The sequence below is a fragment of the Hydra vulgaris genome, chromosome 02, assembly GCF_038396675.1.
Source record: "Hydra vulgaris chromosome 02, alternate assembly HydraT2T_AEP".
Classification (NCBI taxonomy): Eukaryota; Metazoa; Cnidaria; class Hydrozoa; order Anthoathecata; family Hydridae; genus Hydra; species Hydra vulgaris.
The window spans coordinates 41,362,501-41,382,329 of NC_088921.1; the positions used below are offsets into that span (position 1 = coordinate 41,362,501).

Genomic DNA, 19,829 nt, shown 5'->3' on the forward strand with positions numbered 1-19,829 from the left:
AATACCAGGAAGAACTACAGCAAAACCAAAACTTCAACCAAGTTAGTAACATTTTCAAAGCAGCAGCAACCATTTGTCAAGCAAATTAGTAACATCAGCAAAGCAGCAACCCTTTGTCAACAGTTATCTCATCTTGGGATCAACATTCAAACGAAAGCTGGTCACTGCAATTTTAATGGTATGGCATATTAGTTACTAAGAATAACAAATTGTTAAAGAATAAACAAAGAGAAGTTCAGTTACAAGCACTAGATCTACCAGACTGAAAGGCAGATACTGTTGTTAAAAGTATAACAGCTATTCTCGATGAATACAATTTATGGAAGAGAATAAAAATGGTTATAGTTGACACTATAAATATAAACACTGGAGGAAGGAATGGGATTTTCAGTCAGTTAAAGAGATGTTTTACTGAAAAGAAGCTGGAAGAACAACAATTCATTAGTTGTTAGCATCAAGTTCATGATCGAGTCCTTTGTTTAATAATGTATATAGAACTTGAAGGAAACAACGTTGCCCAATATTGATTATCCATTTCACAGCAGGATAGCATGATGAATTGTTTGCTAAGAACTTTTTATCAATATTATCTCTTGATTCCACAAGTTGCGTTCTACCGGTTTATTAACTATTAAGATTATAAAAAATATTATAGATTTGGTATAGCGATAATTCATAAATCGACTGGTTTTTAGGAAGAACGCTTAAAGCACAGTGTGCTAAATTGACTACCAGGTTGTATGTCTGCCCACTATATACTTTTTTTGTTTCATAAGTTGATATCTACTGACTAATTGAAAAAAAAAAAAATTAAATTAAATTCATGCTTATCAAAATGTCTTGTTTTGGTAATAATATTTCTGAAATTATTACCAAAATATAATATAAAAACTCATTGGACATTGTTTAGATATAAAATTTACATTAAATGCCCTAAAATTATTAAAATATTAATAGAAGAAAATCTTAAAATACCAGAGAAAGTGCAGCAAAGGAAAAAGTACAGCAAAGGAAAAAGTATAGCCAAAGTATTGTAGATTGTTAAAAAGACAATAACTAAATCTCTAAAAAGCAATTGTACTTGTATTTTGTTAATAAAAAATTCAATAAGTCACATTTTAATTTTTTGTTTTTGTTTTATTGAGAGTCTCGATTTAAGACCATGCGATACTATACGATTCTTTTTATTATCGGTATTGTTTGATATCGAAGCGATTATGATAGTATCAAGATTGGTACATAAGCAATACCACACAATACGAGACCATCCTTCTCAGTATCGAGTGGTATTGAACTGATACTGATAGTATTGACGTATATAAGCAATACCATGTGATATGAGACCATTCTTCTTGGTATCGACTTACATGATACCGATTATCTAGTGTCTAGTTGGAGGTTGGCTGCACAAGAGCAGTTTCAACTATGTTTACAATGCGTTTTTACTCCTTGTCTAAAAGAGAAAGGGCATCATTTGAAGATCAGCCCCATATATGGCAACAGTATTCCATACAAGGATGGATTTGAGATTCATAGAGATTAAACCTTAGCAGATGCTAATTTTGAAATGGATTTAAAATATAAATTCCAAGAAAGATTGGAAATAAGAGTTAATTCTAAAAGATGACGGGTAGATGACTGATTGAGTACATTACTGTTCATAAGTATAGGAAGATCTAAATTATTGCGATATCGATTGGCTGAAAAAATTGGATTTTATCTGAATTAAAGTTTACCTGCCATGCTTTATCAGAAGTGAGATCCTTTTCAAGCTCAAATGCCACCTCCAAGCAATCAGAGAGTGTTGGCTTCTTATCAAGGCAAGAATAAATGGTAGTATTATCAGCAAACAATGTCACCTTAGATGTGAGAATACCTGAAAGATCGTTAGTGTAAATAAAAAGAGTATAGGGCCAAGGATAGAACCTTGAGGAATCCCTGAAGTGACAGGATATAAAGAAGAGTGCTGTCCATCAAGGATAATTTTTATACTACAATTGGAAAGGAAGGATTCAATGATCTTAAAGCTATAACCTGATACACCATAAGGAAAAAGCTTATGGAGAAGATCAGCATGCCAAACTTTATCAAAAGCTATCTAATGCATGATAAAACCTATTGGTTATTACTGTTAGCAAATCAGCTGTATAACAAGAAGATCAAAATCCATATTGATCAGAAAGTAGTTATTAGATTCAAGATAAGAGATTAAGTGTTTGTTAATTAAAGACTCAAAAACCTTGATTATGATAGGAAAAAGACTAATGGGATGGTAGTTAGATGAGTCAGATTGCTCTCCAGAATTTTCAAAAATAGGGATACCAGATGCCGCTTTCCGGAAAATAAGACTGATAAACACTTATTAAATAGTTTTGAAAGTATAGATGACAGCTCTGGAGAACACTTCTGCAAGACTACAACAGGTATGCTGTTTGGACCACAAGCTGTAAAAAAAGTAAAGAAATCACTTTAGATCCAGAAGCAATACTAATATCAAACAATGGATCAACCTGTCTGTCAACTATATCAGGTAAATGCAACTGGTGGAATCAAGAGATAATATTGATGAAAAGTTCTTAGCAAACAATTCAGTTTTATCTTTAGGCATGGTGATAAAATCTGAACCATACATCGGGGAGAGAGTCCCAGTCAGCTTTAAGGTAGGTGTAAAAGTTACAATGATTGGAGGATTCTGATGGTGAAAATGAATGAGATAATAGTTTTAGAAAGATCAAACTGTGATCAGAAGCACCTAAGGGTGAATGTGGAGAAACTGAGCACTGACTAGGATCAGAAACAAGACATAAGTTGAATAGAGAAGGTAAATGATTCTGGTTGTCTGAAAAATGAGTTACAAAGTTGACTATTTGAGTTAGAGATTGAGAAAGGCAAAAGATAAGGGCTTTAACATCTGCAGAGTTACTGACACTAGAGCAAAGCCATTCAGTGTGATGAGCATTAAACTCACCAACAATAAAGATATTGGCTGATGGATAAAGAGAGAGGGCTGGGTCAATTTGATCAGAAATTACATGGAAAAGAGTGCAATCTTGAAATGAAGGAGAGCAATATAGAACAAAAAGAAAGGTGATAGAATGAAGTGCTGCTAATCGAAAGCACATAAAAAAATAGTTGACGGATTCAAACCTAGTTTCCCAAATAATGGGTGAATCCTTACGAATGTAAATGCCCAGGCCAAGCATGTGATTATTGGAGTCTTTACAAATTAAAGCAAGATAACCGTCAATGCTATGATCACAAGATGAGACACCTGAACTCAAATTAGTCTCACAAAGAGCAAGTAAGTCTTGTGAACTTTGCAAAAGATAGACTCAACAGAAGAAAAGTTACTATGAAGATATTAGGGAATGATAGGTTTAAAAAACAGATATTAGTGAATGATAGATTTAAAAAACTTGGTGATGATGATGGTTTTTTAGTTTTTAGTACTTAAGTAATTTTTAAATTTAATAAAGAACTTAACTCAAGGCATAGTTAGTTCTCAGTTCACTATTTAATAGCCCAAACAATTATATATATATATATATATATATATATATATATATATATATATATATATATATATATATATATATGTATATTTATATGTATATATATATATGTATATATATATGTATATATATATGTATATATATGTATATATATAAATAAATATGTGTGTGTGTGTGTGTGTATATATATATATATATATATATATATATATATATATATATATATATATATATATATATATATATATATACAACCCTTAGATGTTGTCCGAAAGTTTTTTCCATATTTTGTTGACAAAAAGTAAAAATTAAAATGCAAAACCGGAATTTTTTTTTTTTAATAATGATAGACTGCCTGCCCCAACCAAACCCTCAGTCGATGTAGCAGCACTTCCTTGCGGGTCAGGCTATTTGTCAGTCGATGTAGCAGCACTCCCTTGCGAGTCAGGCTATTTGTCAGTCGATGTAGCAGCACTCCCTTGCGAGTCAGGCTATTTGTCAGTCGATGTAGCAGCACTCCCTTCCGAGTCAGGCTATAAGATAGTCGATGTAGCAACACTCCGCGCATGATTTACAGTAAAAAAAATAAAAACATTTTATTAAAAAAAATAAAAATAAAAACATTTTATTAAAAAAAATTAAAATTAAAACATTGTTTATATTGTTAAAAACATTCAGAATGTTTTAAAAACATTCAGAATGTTTTTAAAAACATTCTGGTCAATTAAATTTGCGTTTTTGTAGGTTTTTTATATAACAATTAATTTGTAATTAAATTAATGGTTTTGACTTTCGTCCAACACGAAAATGCTGGACGAAAGTCAAAAGTAATTAAAAGTGACGTATGTGTTGGCGTAAGAATCACTTTTTTCCTTCTGCTCTTCCCAAAGCCAACAAACTATAGATCTATATATATATACATATATATATACACATATATATACATATATATATATATATATATATATATATATATATATATATATATATATATATATATATATATATATATATATATATATATATATATATATATATATATATATATATATATATATATATATATATATATATATATATATATATATAGATCTATAGTTTGTTGGCTTTGGGAAGAGCGGAAGGAAAAAAGTGATTCTTACGCCAACATATACGTCACTTTTAATTACTTTTAACTTTCGTCCAACATTTCCGTGTTGGACGAAAGTAAAAACCATTAATTTAATTACAAATTAATCGTTTTTTAAAAAAACCACAAAAACGCAAATTTAATTGACCAGAATGTTTTAAAAACATTGTGAATGTTTTTAACAATATAAACAATGTTTTTTTTTATTTTTTTTAATAAAATGTTTTTATTTTTATTTTTTTTAATAAAATGTTTTTATTTTTATTTTTTTTACTGTAAATCATGCGCGGAGTGTTGCTACATCGACTATCTTATAGCCTGACTCGCAAGGGAGTGCTGCTACATCGACTGACAAATAGCCTGACTCGCAAGGGAGTGCTGCTACATCGACTGACAAATAGCCTGACTCGCAAGGGAGTGCTGCTATATCGACTGACAAATAGCCTGACCCGCAAGGGAGTGCTGCTACATCGACTAAGGGTTTGGTTGGGGCAGGCAGTCTATCATTATTAAAAAAAAAAAAATTCCGGTCTTGCATTTTAATTTTTACTTTTTGTCAACAAAATATCGAAAAAACAATCTGACAAAATATAAGGGTTTTATATATATATATATATATATATATACATATATATATATATATATATATATATATATATATATATATATAAACATATATATATATATAGATCTATAGTTTGTTGGCTTTGGGAAGAGCGGAAGGAAAAAAGTGATTCTTACGCCAACACATATGTCACTTTTAATTACTTTTGACTTTCGTCCAACATTTGCGTGTTGGACGAAAGTCAAAACCATTAATTTAATTACAAATTAATTGTTATATAAAAAAACTACAAAAAAGCAAATTTAATTGACCGGAATGTTTTTAAAAACATTCTGAATGTTTTTAAAACATTCTGAATGTTTTTAACAATATAAACAATGTTTTAATTTTAATTTTTTTTAATAAAATGTTTTTATTTTTATTTTTTTTAATAAAATGTTTTTATTTTAATTTTTTTTACTGTAAATCATGCGCGGAGTGTTGCTACATCGACTATCTTACAGCCTGACTCGCAAGGGAGTGCTGCTACATCGACTGACAAATAGCCTGACTCGCAAGGGAGTGCTGCTACATCGACTGACAAATAGCCTGACTCGCAAGGGAGTGCTGCTACATCGACTGACAAATAGCCTGACCCGCAAGGGAGTGCTGCTACATCGACTGAGGGTTTGGTTGGGGCAGGCAGTCTATCATTATTAAAAAAAAAAATTCCGGTCTTGCATTTTAATTTTTACTTTTTGTCAATAAAATATGGAAAAAACTTTCGGACAACATCTAAGGGTTATATATATATTCATATATATATATATTCATATATATATATATATATATATATATATATATATATATATATATATATATATATATATATATATATATATATATATATATATATATATATTCATATATATATATATATGTATATATATATTTATATATATATATATATGTATGTATGTATATATATATATATATATATATATATATATATATATATATTTATATATATATATATATATATATATATATATATATATATATATATATATATATATATATATATATATATATATATATATAAAATAGGGTGATTCAAAAAACAGCGTTTTTGAAAAATATCTGCTGGCACCAACTTAATGTATTCAAATAATAAAATAACACTGGATTTCAACTTTTTATTTGAATCAAATTTCTTTTTTATCTACCCTCAAACATTATAAAGGTCCCTAATAATATAGAAAAAAAAATCATCATTTAATAAAACAGTTCTTTTTTTAAATTTTGCTGCATCAAAAAAGAGCATATTTACAAGATTTGTTAACAGTAATATTTTTTTATTTTTTTGTAAAATGATTATTTTTGAAATTTTTATATAAGTTTGCTTCTTTTGAAACACAACACGTTTTGAAGAAAAATACCTTTTTTTCCAAAATTATGTTGTGTTGGGTTTAGCTTTAAAAAGTTTTGCTATATCATGATGCTAAATTCAATTTTGTATTTTGGAAAATGATTACAGTACTGTGCAAAAAAACATAGATAAATTTTTATTCTTAATTGTATTATTTTTCAGTTTTTTTCATTTAATTGACAATTGAAAGGTTTCCAAAGATTTTCTGTTGGATTCAAATCTAGGTTTTGAGAAGGCTAATCCGAAACTCGAGAATTTGTACTGTGCTTAAGATCATTATCTTGCTGTCCAACAAAGCATTTTGCCCTTTTCATGTGGTAACATAACATTATTGATTATATCTAAATATAAGTTCTGATCTATTATGTCTATGACTTTATAAAATGAATGAATAGAATCATGACTTAAACATCCCCAAAGCATTTTATTGTCACCACCATGTTCACCATGTTCATGGCATTTGATATTTAGGCAGACCTTCCAACCTTTTTTTTTTAAATGTTGAGATCCATTAAAAAAAACCTTGAGATTTACATAAAATTCTGAATAAAAGTAAAATTGAAAAAAAAAGTTTTTCAAACAAGAAAAATTAAGATAGTACAATAAGTTACATTTGATAAATAAATAACTCATATTTATTCATTATGTTTAAAATTGTAAGTTTTTGTTGCTTTCTTAGAGGTTTTCAACAGCTGTTTAGGTGGTTTTTGTTGAAAACATGGTATATTAGCTTTGGGAAACATTGTTTTCATAATTAAAATACTTGATAATGTTCCATCCAACTTTAATCAACTTTAATGCTGATCTCCCAAGATTTTTTTTTTTTACAATGCTAAGCAACCTTTTCAATTCAGCATTAATGCAAGGAATATTAAGGAATAATTTAGCTTTCAGCTAATTTTGGTAGCAATTTAAGGCATTTAACAAAAGTATTTAGAATAGTCATTTTTGAAATATGGTGCCATAAAATATCGATTCTGTAGTGTAACTAAGGTTCATCTCCAATATCATTAAGAATTATTTCAGATACCTCTTCAAAAGCATTATCATCAAAATTATTGTTCTTTAAAATCTGATAATTGCTAAACTCCTCATACAATTCATCTGGTTTGACACCGTTCATCAAATGTGGGAACCGGTCATAAAAATATTGAACTTGTTCCCACTTGGAGTTTTCATGGTCTAATACATCCATCCAGCATTAACAATTAAACCCTCACTAAGAGAAAAATTGTGCCTAATATATTCAAGAGACGACTTAATATAAAAAATAGTGCATCATTCTTTATATTGTTTTTGTGAAATATCTTTTTTTTTAAAGAGTTGCCTGTGTTTTTGTTTTGTTACAATTCCAAGATAAATACCTTGAGTATCTGTTTGATTTATTTACTTTTGATGAATGAAAGTTCTAGGAACTATTATTAACATTATTATATATATATATATATATATATATATATATATATATATATATATATATATATATATATATATATATATATATATATATATATATATATATGTATATATATATATGTATATATGTATATATATATACATATGTATATATATATATATATATATATATATATATATATATATATATATATATATATATATATATATATATATACAGTAGCAACAAAATAAATAGCACAGATTGATGTATGTATATGTAATGATATATTTTCCAGATATCATTAAATATACATACATCAATCTGTGAGAAAATTCGAGAGAGGCTTGACTTGTACTCATGTCCAAAAAATAAATATTTTTCGAACATGAGTACAAGTCAAGCCAATATTTTTGGTTAGCAGAACTAGTGATAATAGCTCTCTTAAACAGTAACCAATTGAGAAGATGTTAATTATAAGACTCAGTAAATGTGTTGCTGTTCATCAATACAGGAATAACAGCAATATGATTATTGTTAGCCACAGATGAGTTTTTAGCCACTGCACATTCAAACTTTTCACAAAAGAAAGATAAGATTCAAAATTAGCTGTTCTGATTGATCAACAAGTGATAACTTATTTTCAAGACTAGAGTATGCAGTTGCTTCATCAACAAATAAAGCCACTTTAGGGGTAAGATTGACAGAAAATCATTAATATAGATGAGTAACAACACAGGACTAAAAATGGAACCCAGAAGTTGCTGGAAGGAAAGTGTTATCCATCAAGGACAACTTTAATACTGCAATTAAAAACAAATAAACCAATAATTTTGAACAGCAAGCTTATGGAGAAGCCATTCCAGACTTTATTGAAAGTCTTAGATTTATCAAGAATAATAGCCTCACTTGTCTATCACTTGCCATCTTGATCGAATCTTTCTGTTATAACAGTTAACATTTCAGCAATTAAACATAAAAATTAAAATAAAAAGATCAACTTTGTGAATGAGAGGTGGAACGTTAGCTTTTGTTAATGATATTGTTAAAAGTTTTCCAAAAGTCTCTGTAACCTAACTTCTGAGATAAAATACAAGATTTAATAATCTGAGAATAATAGATTATAGTGTCAGACTTTTTGGTTCAATTGCTTTTTTTTAATGATAATGTGAGGGTTGAGGCTGCCACATAGAGAGTGTAAATGAATGGATTACTACCAGAGACAAGGCAGGGATCAAGCTTCTTCTTTAGGATGCAATCAATATACCACTATACCACTAGTGCATTTTGCAATAATAAATTTTTGTTTTCCGGAGAGTTGTTCTTATGATAAAGCAAACAATTTTGCACAGTTTTTTTGTAAAGGTTTATCCCATCTTCACCACTTGATTTTGAAAGGATTAAATTTAGAAAGTGTGATTGCATTTCTTTTGTTGATCCTATGTTATCTTTTAATTTAATATCTAATTAATTCAAAAAATGGCTAATTGAATTCATCTTTCAGTATGAAAACTGATTGAAACTGTTTAGAGTTTTAGCTTTATCTTTACCCATTAATAAAGTATTCTCAAAATATTCATTCTCAAAATATTTCAAAAATCATTTAGCCTAAAATACAATAAGTTTATTTGCAAAAATTATTTTGAAACTTTTCACAAAAAATGTAATATCTATCTTGAAGAAAGTAATTTTGAAAGTTTTGAGTTTAATTTTCAAAAAGTCAGATTTTTTGGCTTTTATTTTTTCTATACATTTCTTCTCAAGAATCACGTTATATCTGTATTTGTAATTAATAACATTTGAAAACTTTTTTTCAATAGGTATAATGTACATTTATTTGTTTTTAAGAGAGTAAATAGGTTTGTAGTGTAAACTTGTCTTTTTCTCTATTATTTATTTTTTAATAAGGTATGTGGGTTTTTATTGTTTTTAAATACAAATTTTAATACCAATGATATAAGCAATTTCCCCTGACAGCGTTGTGATAATTTGCTTGCAGCTACAGGAGTCAATTTTTTAGATTTTTTTGTTTGTTGTTTTCTCACTTGAAATTTTTTTTTTTTACATCTTTGCTTTCAACAAGGTTGCAAGCAACCACTATTGGAGTTGGAAGTTACTGGAAGAAAAAAGATAAAGTTTGTAGAGCAACATAACGATTTACAGACGACTTAAAGATTGCAAATTATATGAAATCAAGAAATGATATTGATGAAAAGTTCTTAGCAAACAATTCAACTTTGTCTTTAGGTGAGGTTACAAAGTCTGAACTATACAAGAGAGGTGGAATAACAGATTTTCCCTTATTATTGATACTGTTAAAGACTCTCCAGAAGTCACAAGAGCCTAATTTTTGTGATAAAATATGAGATTTTATGACCTGAGAATAGTGAGCTTTGGCGTTAGACAAAATCTTTTTACAATAGTTTCTAGCAATAGTAAACAGACGTCTGTTTTCTGGAGAATTATTTTGCTGATAGATATGGAAGTAACGGTTTCAATTGGAAATTGCAGCAGCACAATGTGAGGAAAACCATGGAGAAGAGTGAAGCTTTTCACCTAATACGAATTAGACAATACGAATCATTCACCTTCTCATGGAGAGAAGGTAAATGATTCGTATTGTCTGAAAGCGAGTTAGAAAGTTGACTATTTGAGTTAGGGATTGAGAAAGGCAAATGTGGGTTTTAATGCCTGCAGAATCACTGACACTAGAGCCAAGCCATTCAGTGTGATGAGCATTAAAGTCACCAACAACAACGATATTGGGTGATGGATAAAGAGAGAGGGTCAATTTGATCAGAAATAACATCAAAAAGATTGCAGTCTTGAGATGAAGGAGAGCAATATAGAACAAAGAGAAAGGCAATAGAGTGAAGTGGTGCTAAACGAAACCACATAAAAGAATAGTCTGTGGATTCAAACCTAGTTTCCCAACAAATGAATAAGGTAAGAAAACCCTCTAAAAATAAATTAATAAAAATCTCTCAACTTATCCTCTCATCTTATGGTTTAGAGTGGGTTGCAGCTTTGGTGTAAGTTGATAGAGATTAACAGCTTATGGTATGTGTTGAGAGTGGGTAATAGTTTATGGTGTGAGAGAAGATAGGGTTAAAGCTTATGATCTGATTTGAGAGAGGATAACAGTTTATGGTGCGAGTTGAGAGAGAGGCTTTTGGTGTGTTGAATAGTATTTTATAAATTGTACTGTAAGGTGAGTCTGATTTATATGCAATATTCATTTATTTTAGTTCTTTTTCAGATTGACTACAGTATGTAATTATTTAACAGTCTAACTTAAACAATGCCAACAAAACAAGTATAATTATATTCACTTTAATAAAGCTGAAATAAATTATCTTATATAAAACTACTACTTTTAAGTTTTATATATAAAACAATCCAACAAATAATGACAAAAAATATTTTAAACAAAAAAAAGTATAAAAAGTAAATATTATGTGATAATCCCTTTTGTAAGAACTATTTGTAAGAAAAAAAGCAGAAGATATTTCTAGAGAAAATGACAAAGTATTTATATATAGTTAATATATAGTTAACAACACTTGATGGTAAAGCATTCCATGCGTTGATTACGCAATTTGTGAAGAACTTTTCTCTTTCGACGAAAAAAGTTGAAAAAAAGTTTTAAATATATCTTTTTTTATCATTTGAGAAATTAAGGGATCCAACAAACAGTGTTTATAAGATTTCTAAATCCATTCAATTAAAAGTTAAAATAGTGAGTTTAACCTATTTATATAATGCAGATAATATGTAAAAATTATCTGAAAATCAGAAATGGTGTCCCACAGGCCATTGATTGAAATGTAATGAACTGAACCATTGTTGTTGTTATTATTTTAAAAATAAAAAAAAATTATTTTTTGCTAAACTTCTTATATGTATATATAAACCTCGTATATGCTTTATGAATATATATTTTTTTTAATTATCAAATTTTTTTAAATTTATAGTCCGAGAATGATCAGGTGTTTATATTATCAAATAAAGTTTCGTCGCCATTATTTAAACCAGAAATTGATATGACATGGCTTTTTTTAATTGGATTAGCAGCTTCATTGAGAATTTACAACCTTTCAACACCAAAAGCAGTTGTGTATGTTTTATATGTATAGTTTTAATTTTTAAAATTTTTTAAAGTAAAAAAGATTTTTAAATTTATTAAAAAATGAATATAATATTATTATTCACCTAAATTTGTCAAAAATCTTTACTTTTTTTTAATTTTCTGTTTTTCTTGATGGGGTTTGATTATATGATTAATACTTAGTGTTAAAGAAAATATTTTATATAAAAACTGATTTAAAAAATTTTTGTTTATCAATTTAAAAATTTTCGATTTTTCATTTTTTTCAGTTAATTTTATTATAAATAGCTTAAATTAGGATTTTAAAAAAGTAATAAAATATGTAAAAACAAATAGGCCTAACCAAGCTGGGGTTGGAGTCCAGGTTGCATAAATATTGATGGTAGGCATTATTTGTATGCACATATAACTAATTTTTTCTTGGTTGTACACAAATATTTAAACATAAGCCATTTATCAATTATTTTGACTATTTATCTAAAAATCTTGTGTAATAATTTTTTTAAATAAATTAAATTAATTTATTTAAAAAAATTAATTTAATTTATTTAAAAAAAATTAATTTAACTAATAATTTTTTTATATAAATTAAATTAATTTATAAACCCTATTTAAATAAATATTGAAATACTATTAGGGCCTATTAGATGAAATAGGATCCTAACAAGAAAAAACAAGCAAAAATATGAATAGAGTCAAGAAGACTCATGCTTATTATCCTGGGCAGAGAGCATATTTACACAGGTTAAATTGTTTTCTTCATCTACCCAAACCTTAGCCATAAAGTTTTCTAAGGAGGCCTTCTATAAGACAGTAACCTGATACTTCTATAAGTCAGTAGCCGGATACTGTTAACATCTGCCTTAGATTAAGTTTTTTTTGACTTTTTAGTTTAGTTTTTAATTCATAGTTTAATTTACCAAATTTTATATCAACATTTTTTACTTTCTTATACTTTACTATTTTGTTTGACTTTATTATCATTAATATTACTTATTATATTCTGTTTAGTTATTTTTATCAGTATTTTATTGTTTTAAACTCAGAGAAACTTGTGGAGCTGCAAAGCCTTATTTAAACTTCAAAAGCACCGCCTAGTCTTGTCTTCATAACAGAAACATGGTTTAATCAAAACTCTATCTCTAATATCACTAATTATATTACATATAGGTGTGATCACAAAATTAATTCTCATCGTGGAGTACGGACACTACAAAATACAACAATAGCTGCAAAAAAGTAAAACAAACTCTTATTCTTTCTATTGCTCAATATAAAAAATCTATATCAGAAAAAGCCAAGACAAACCCGAAACTTATATATCAATACATAAACATAAAACTTGAAAATCATAAAACTTTAAAAACATAAAACTTTAAAAGTTGAAAATCAAATAAGATCTATGAAAGAGTCAAATGGAAACATTACAACTGATTACAACCGATCAAAGCCATATAGCTACAATCCTTAACAAATTCTTTTCATCTGTTTTTAATCCTTTAAGTTTAAGTCAATCACTGCCAGCATTCAAGAAATGCACATTTTCTGTGATTGATGAAATGTCAGTCTTGAATAGACTTAATGAGAACTATATACAATTGATACTCTCAAAACTTAACTCGCATAAGCCTGCAGGCATTGACGGTAAAGTTGTTAACAAGGCCAAAAGTAGCAAGGCCAAGGCTAAAAGTTATGTTAAAGCCAATTGTTAACAAAACTGTAAGTAGCAAGTGCTGTGATAATAAAACCACATTTTGTAAAAATAGACCAAGGTTATGAGCAGAGTTCAACGAAATCAATTAGAAAATATGTTTGTTTTTTTAAGGCCAAGGCCAAAATTTTAAAGGCCAAGGCCAACAGTTTCAAGACCAAGACCAAGGCCAAGGCCTCAATTTTTGGCTTTAAGGCCAGACCAAGACCTAGGCCAAGGACTAATAACTCTGGCAGACAACATTCACCCACATGTTCTCAACAAATGTTCTTCATCTCTGAATGTGCCAATTACTTTTATATTTATAAAATCTATTTCTGAAAGTTAAGTCCCAGCCGCGTGGCTGGAACCTAACATTACACTTCTTCACAAAAAAAGATCCAAACTTGATGCATCAAACTAAAGACTCATTTCTTTAACTTCTGTCTGCTGCAAAATCCTAGAGCTTATTGTAAAAGATTGTTTAACTGAGTATCTATGTGCTAATTATCTTTTATCTCAAAATCAGCACAGGTTTGTGCTAAATAAATCATGCATTACAAATTTATTGGAAACTGTCGATAAGATCTCATACTCAATGGGAAGAGGCTATAGTGTAGATGCTTTATATCTAGATTATGAAAACAAGGAGTTGTTATGGGTTCTACTACTTCAGATTGGTTACCAGTCACCAGTGGTGTCCCACAAGGATCTGTTTTAGGACCTTTTCTATTCATCTACTACATCAATGACATTACAGGCCTTATTAGCAATCCTATCAAGTTATATGCTGACGACAGCGAAGTTATTTCCACCAACTTAACACCTGAGAGCCTAGCTTTGCTCCAGAAGGATATAAATTATGTCACATCTTGGACTCTAACCTGGTGCTTATGCCTTAACTACAAAAAGTGCCTTATTATATGTTTTAACAAAAGTAAAAATCCTAATCACCAATACTATATTTTGACTCAGCAAGGGATGCAACTTTTCAATTCCTCTTATAACGAAAGAGATCTTGGCATTTGCATATCACACAACCTAAAATGGGACATTCACATTGAAATAATATCATCTAAAGCTAACTCTGTTCTCGGTCAACTAAAGAAATCTTTTATCTATATAAATGCTCATGTTTGGAAGAGACTATACACATCCCTTGTCAGACCTCATCTCGAATATGCTGCTCCTGTATGGAATTCTCTTTCTGCACACAACATCAAAAAACTTGAAAAAGTCCAAAACCGTGCCACCAAAGCAATTTCGTCTCTAAGCGTTATCCAGCAAAGCCAAATTATCATTTCTTCACCTCACCTCACTAAATGAAAAACCCATTCGAGGTGATATAATCTACATCTTTAAATTTATTAATAACTTTAAAATGTTTATTGCCTTAACCCACAAATTAGCAATCCATCTGTCCAAATAACTTGAGGACACTCTCAACGTCTTATCAAAGAATTCTTTAGTGCTTCAGACCTCAACAACAACATGCGAGCTATCTCTACTAATTTCTTTCCTAACAGAGTAGTCAACCACTGAAATTTACTCCACAAACTGCAATTTACTGCAATTAGTAACCTAAATGAATTTAAACATTGTATAGACAAACACTCTATCCAGCACTAGTTTTATGATTTATTACCGAATTACTACTACAGCTCATTGTCTACCAACAAGGAGCTGAAAGGTGCTGCCCCTTTCAAGCAAGATAAAAAAAACCCATTTACTTTGTGTTACTAGTTTAATCCTTATTTTAATATTTTCTCGCTGCAGCTTATCATTATTATTTTTATTATTTATATTTATATTGATAACTTTTTATTTATATGAGTATAACTAAAGAAATCAGAATCAAGTTATTAATTAAAAAAAAAAATCAAGCTATTAATTTAGGTCATTTTTATCATTAACAAGTAATGTTTTTATCCATTTGCCAAAAGGCTTTTGATCCTGTTGAGCGTAACATTTTGATTTCTAAATTAAAACGTTTTAAAATTTGTGATGAAAGTGACTATGCTTTAATCTTGTCTTAATTATTCAGATCAGAAAATTTTAAAGGTTATAGTTTTAGTAATAAACTTATTGTGTGTTCTTCAAAGTAAAATTTTGTGATCTTCTTTTTGCTTTTGACTCTCTAAATAAAAATTTACCCTCTTTCATTGCTTATTGCCACAGGCGATGATAAAGATTACAAGGATGCATTCCTGACAATTATTTCTAGACCTTTTTCACAGACTAATACATACATACTCTACTAGAAATAAAAAAAAATGTTATTCAATTCCCCAAGGCTGAGGAACTGCTACAATCAAGGAGGCTGCTTTTTTTATAATGTACAGTTACTACCAGAGGCATAATGAGAATTGAACTCAGAACTTCTTGCTTATGAAGCGAGTACTCTACCACTACACCACAACTTTATCAATATATATAATCGAAAGCCTAATATACCATCTCATAAAACTCAAAAGTGTAGTATGCATTCTATTGTCTATCAGCGTATCTGTAAATGGAGTCTTGTATGCATTGTGAATAATTTCTAAAAACTACTTCAAACATTATAATCTCTTATTATTAGAAATATTATTCTTGTTATTGTTATTACTTCCATTGTTGTTTATTATCATTTTTTTTTTGTTGATTATTTTATTATTGCATGGAAATTATAGTTTTTACATGTTTTTTTTTTATATATATGTTTCTTGTGTTAGTATGCTTATAAAAATTTTATTTACGCATCTATATAAATCTTATTATATTTAATCATTGTTTAAATATATATTATTTTAAATTTCACTGCCTACAAAATCACATTTTTTAACTAATAATGTAAAATATGCATTTTTACCAAAAAAAAATTATTATAATTTTTCTTTCTCAATAATTTTTAAAAACAAATTTAAATCGATCATAATCTTTTTTTTCTTCTACTTTAAAAGCATATATAGATAGACAAAACTGATTTATAATAAGATGTATATAGATAAGTAAATAAAATTTTTAAGAGCATACTAACACAAGAATCATATATAAAAAAACAAACATGTAAAAACTATAATTTCCATGCAATAATAAAATAATCTAAATAATAAAATCAATAAAATGATAATAATAAATAATAATGATAATAATAAAAATCAATAAAATAATAAAATCAATAAAAATAATAATAAAAACCAATAATAAAATAATTTATTTTAAAAAAGTCATCTCCCACCTTCTAAATGTCATATATATATATATATATATATATGTATATATATATATATATATATATATATATATATATATATATATATATATATATATATATTATATATATATATATATATATATATATTTATATATATATATATATATATATATTATATATATATATATATATATATATATATATATATATATATATATATAAATATTTATATATATATAAATATATATATATATATATATATATATATATATATATATATATATATAAATATTTATATATATATAAATATATATATATCATAATATTTTTTATTCTTAACATGTTTAATAATACAATTTTGTAATATAGTGAAATTTTAATGAACAAAAAATATACATAATATACCAATAAAAAATGATAACAAAAATGACTTGATAAAAAACCAACACATATAATCAAAAACTATCATTATAATTAAATATTCAAGTTAATGGCATAATGGAAAGTTTACTTATTAAGAGAGGGATTTTCCTGTTTAATGTGGAGCGCTTCTTTAATCTTTAATTTATGTTTGTTTGGAGCAGTATCCAAAACCTCCAAAGAATTACAATTAGATTTTTACATTTAGTTGATATATTTTTATGTTTTTATAAATGGCATTTTTTATCAGTTTCAAGGTGCTCATTTATTCTACTTGTTAAATGTCTGAAAGTTTCTCCAATATAACTGACATTACAGCCAGCGCAACTGACATTACAGCCAGTGCAAGAAAGTTTGTAAACAAATTTTTTTAATTTTCATCATTTGTATAATTAAAAAAAGTTCCAATGAATGGAATCTTGAAATATCTTATATTTGAGTTATTAAAAAAGGGAAAAACAGATGGGTTCATTTTCTTATCAATGTACAATTTAGTTTTGAGACAATAATTTTTTGTGGAAATTATTTTTCAAAACAAAAAAAATTTTTTTATGTTTTAATTGAATCCAAGCTAAATATTATTAATTTTTTATAATCAATCAAACATTGTGTTACTAGTACAATTCATAGACAAAATTTGTAGCTAGAGGGAATGAAATCTAAAAAAATTTGTAAAATACTGGAATAAGTTTTTTATGATAAACTGATGTTGAAAAAGGATTGGATTTTTTAATAAGTACATCTAAAAAAAGCAATCTAGTTTTCTTGTTCTTTTTTCATCATAAATTTTAAATTTTTATGTTGTTTATTAAGACGATTAAAAAAATTCGCGGTCTTCATATTCTGAATTTTAAATAGCAATATGTTATCCACATACCGTTTATAAAAAATTGGTATAGAAAAGGGACAACTATTAGCCCATATTTGTTCATGAAATCCAATGAAAATATCAGCTGAGATGGGCGCTAAAGGAGAACCCATTGCAACATCATCTGTTAGATCGTAATATTTTCCATCAAATAGAAAATGCGAACTGAAAGTTGAATTCTGAAGTAATTTTTTAAACTGAGTTTTAGACAATTATTTTAAGCAAGTTTTATCTTTAAAGAATAAATAAATTGCTATTTTGATAGTTTCCTAAAGTGGAATGTTTGTAAATAAACTTTCAACATCATATGAAGCAATAAATTTATTATTTTCATTAATCTGCTTTAACTCAAAGCAAAATGAGTCTAAATTGCAAAATTATTTAGGTATATGTGGAGATAACTGTTAAGATTATAGGTCGAAAAGTTGGATTATCTTTACTGAGTTTGTGTATCTTAAGTAATGAATAAAATCTTGCTGCTTGAGATCCGAGGATAGATTTTATTGTAAATGTCGAAACATTTAAATAAACATTAAATGATAATGTTTTTCGTTGCACTCTGGAATCACTATCTCAAGCAAATGTTTACTGCATCCACCTAGTTTCTTATAGAAGGCCTCTTTGGCAAAGATATTAGGGGTAAGCAAATTAATTCTGTTAAGCAGCCTTGAACCCCTGCAGTGTCTATTAGGCTGACGTAGATATAAACCTGTGTTACATTGTTTCCTGCCTCGAATTATAAATCTTCTTGACTCTACTCATAGATTTTTAGATGTTCCAAATGTTGATGTCCAAATGTTAATTAAATGATAAGCTTCTACAAACATTTTTTCTAAAAACAGTTCCTAGTAAGTCAAACACCATTTAACTGTTTTCTATAATCCCTCGAAAGCAAGAGCAGTTGTTTTACTTCGCTTAAGTTAAACATTCATTTAGTCGAACCGTTTTCCTTGTCCCTTGGAGGTTCAAGTTAAAGGAAATTAACTGTTTTCTAAAAATATACTTTTTAAAACATATATTCTGAAACATAATGTGCTTTTAGAAAATGTGCTTTTAGAAAAAATGTTTTTAGAAAATGTGTTTTTAGAAAATATGTTTTTAGAAAATATGTTTAAAAAAAATATGCTTTTAGAAACATTTGTAAATTGAAAAATATGTTTTTAGAAACATTTTCTAAAGCGTATTTTTTAAAAACTTTTCTAAAAATTTTTAGAAATTTTAGTTAAGGTTAATAAACTATTTTTTGTTTTGTTTTTTGTTATTCACCTCCTCAAGGCCAAGAAGGCCACTACAGATGAGGAGGCTACTTAATAGTGGTTATAACCCTCTCTCAACTCTATAACTCCGAAACACAAACCTCGACGAACAAGGCCGCTGCGCGAAGAAACAAGTTGAGCACGGTACTACCAGGGATGTGGTGGGATCGAACTAGGAACCTCTCGCTTATGAAGCGAGCGCTTTACCACTACACCACTACCGCATTTACAATTTAAGAGACTTTTTTTGAATTTTAATAAATTTTAATTTAATATTTTTT

At 27.7% G+C, this 19,829-nt stretch overlaps 1 protein-coding gene across 2 annotated transcripts in view; it reads left to right on the plus strand.

Annotated features, from left to right (window-relative positions):
* The window catches only part of LOC100211440 (protein O-mannosyl-transferase 1), a 72,417-nt gene that overhangs the window by 2,612 nt on the left and 49,976 nt on the right, over positions 1-19,829 (plus strand). For both annotated transcript variants that reach the window (XM_065790948.1, XM_065790947.1), the window contains exon 2: positions 11,985-12,127. In XM_065790948.1, coding sequence (XP_065647020.1) covers positions 12,054-12,127 — 74 coding nt within the window. In that variant the 5' untranslated portion in view covers positions 11,985-12,053. The remainder of the gene's footprint in view (positions 1-11,984; positions 12,128-19,829) is intronic.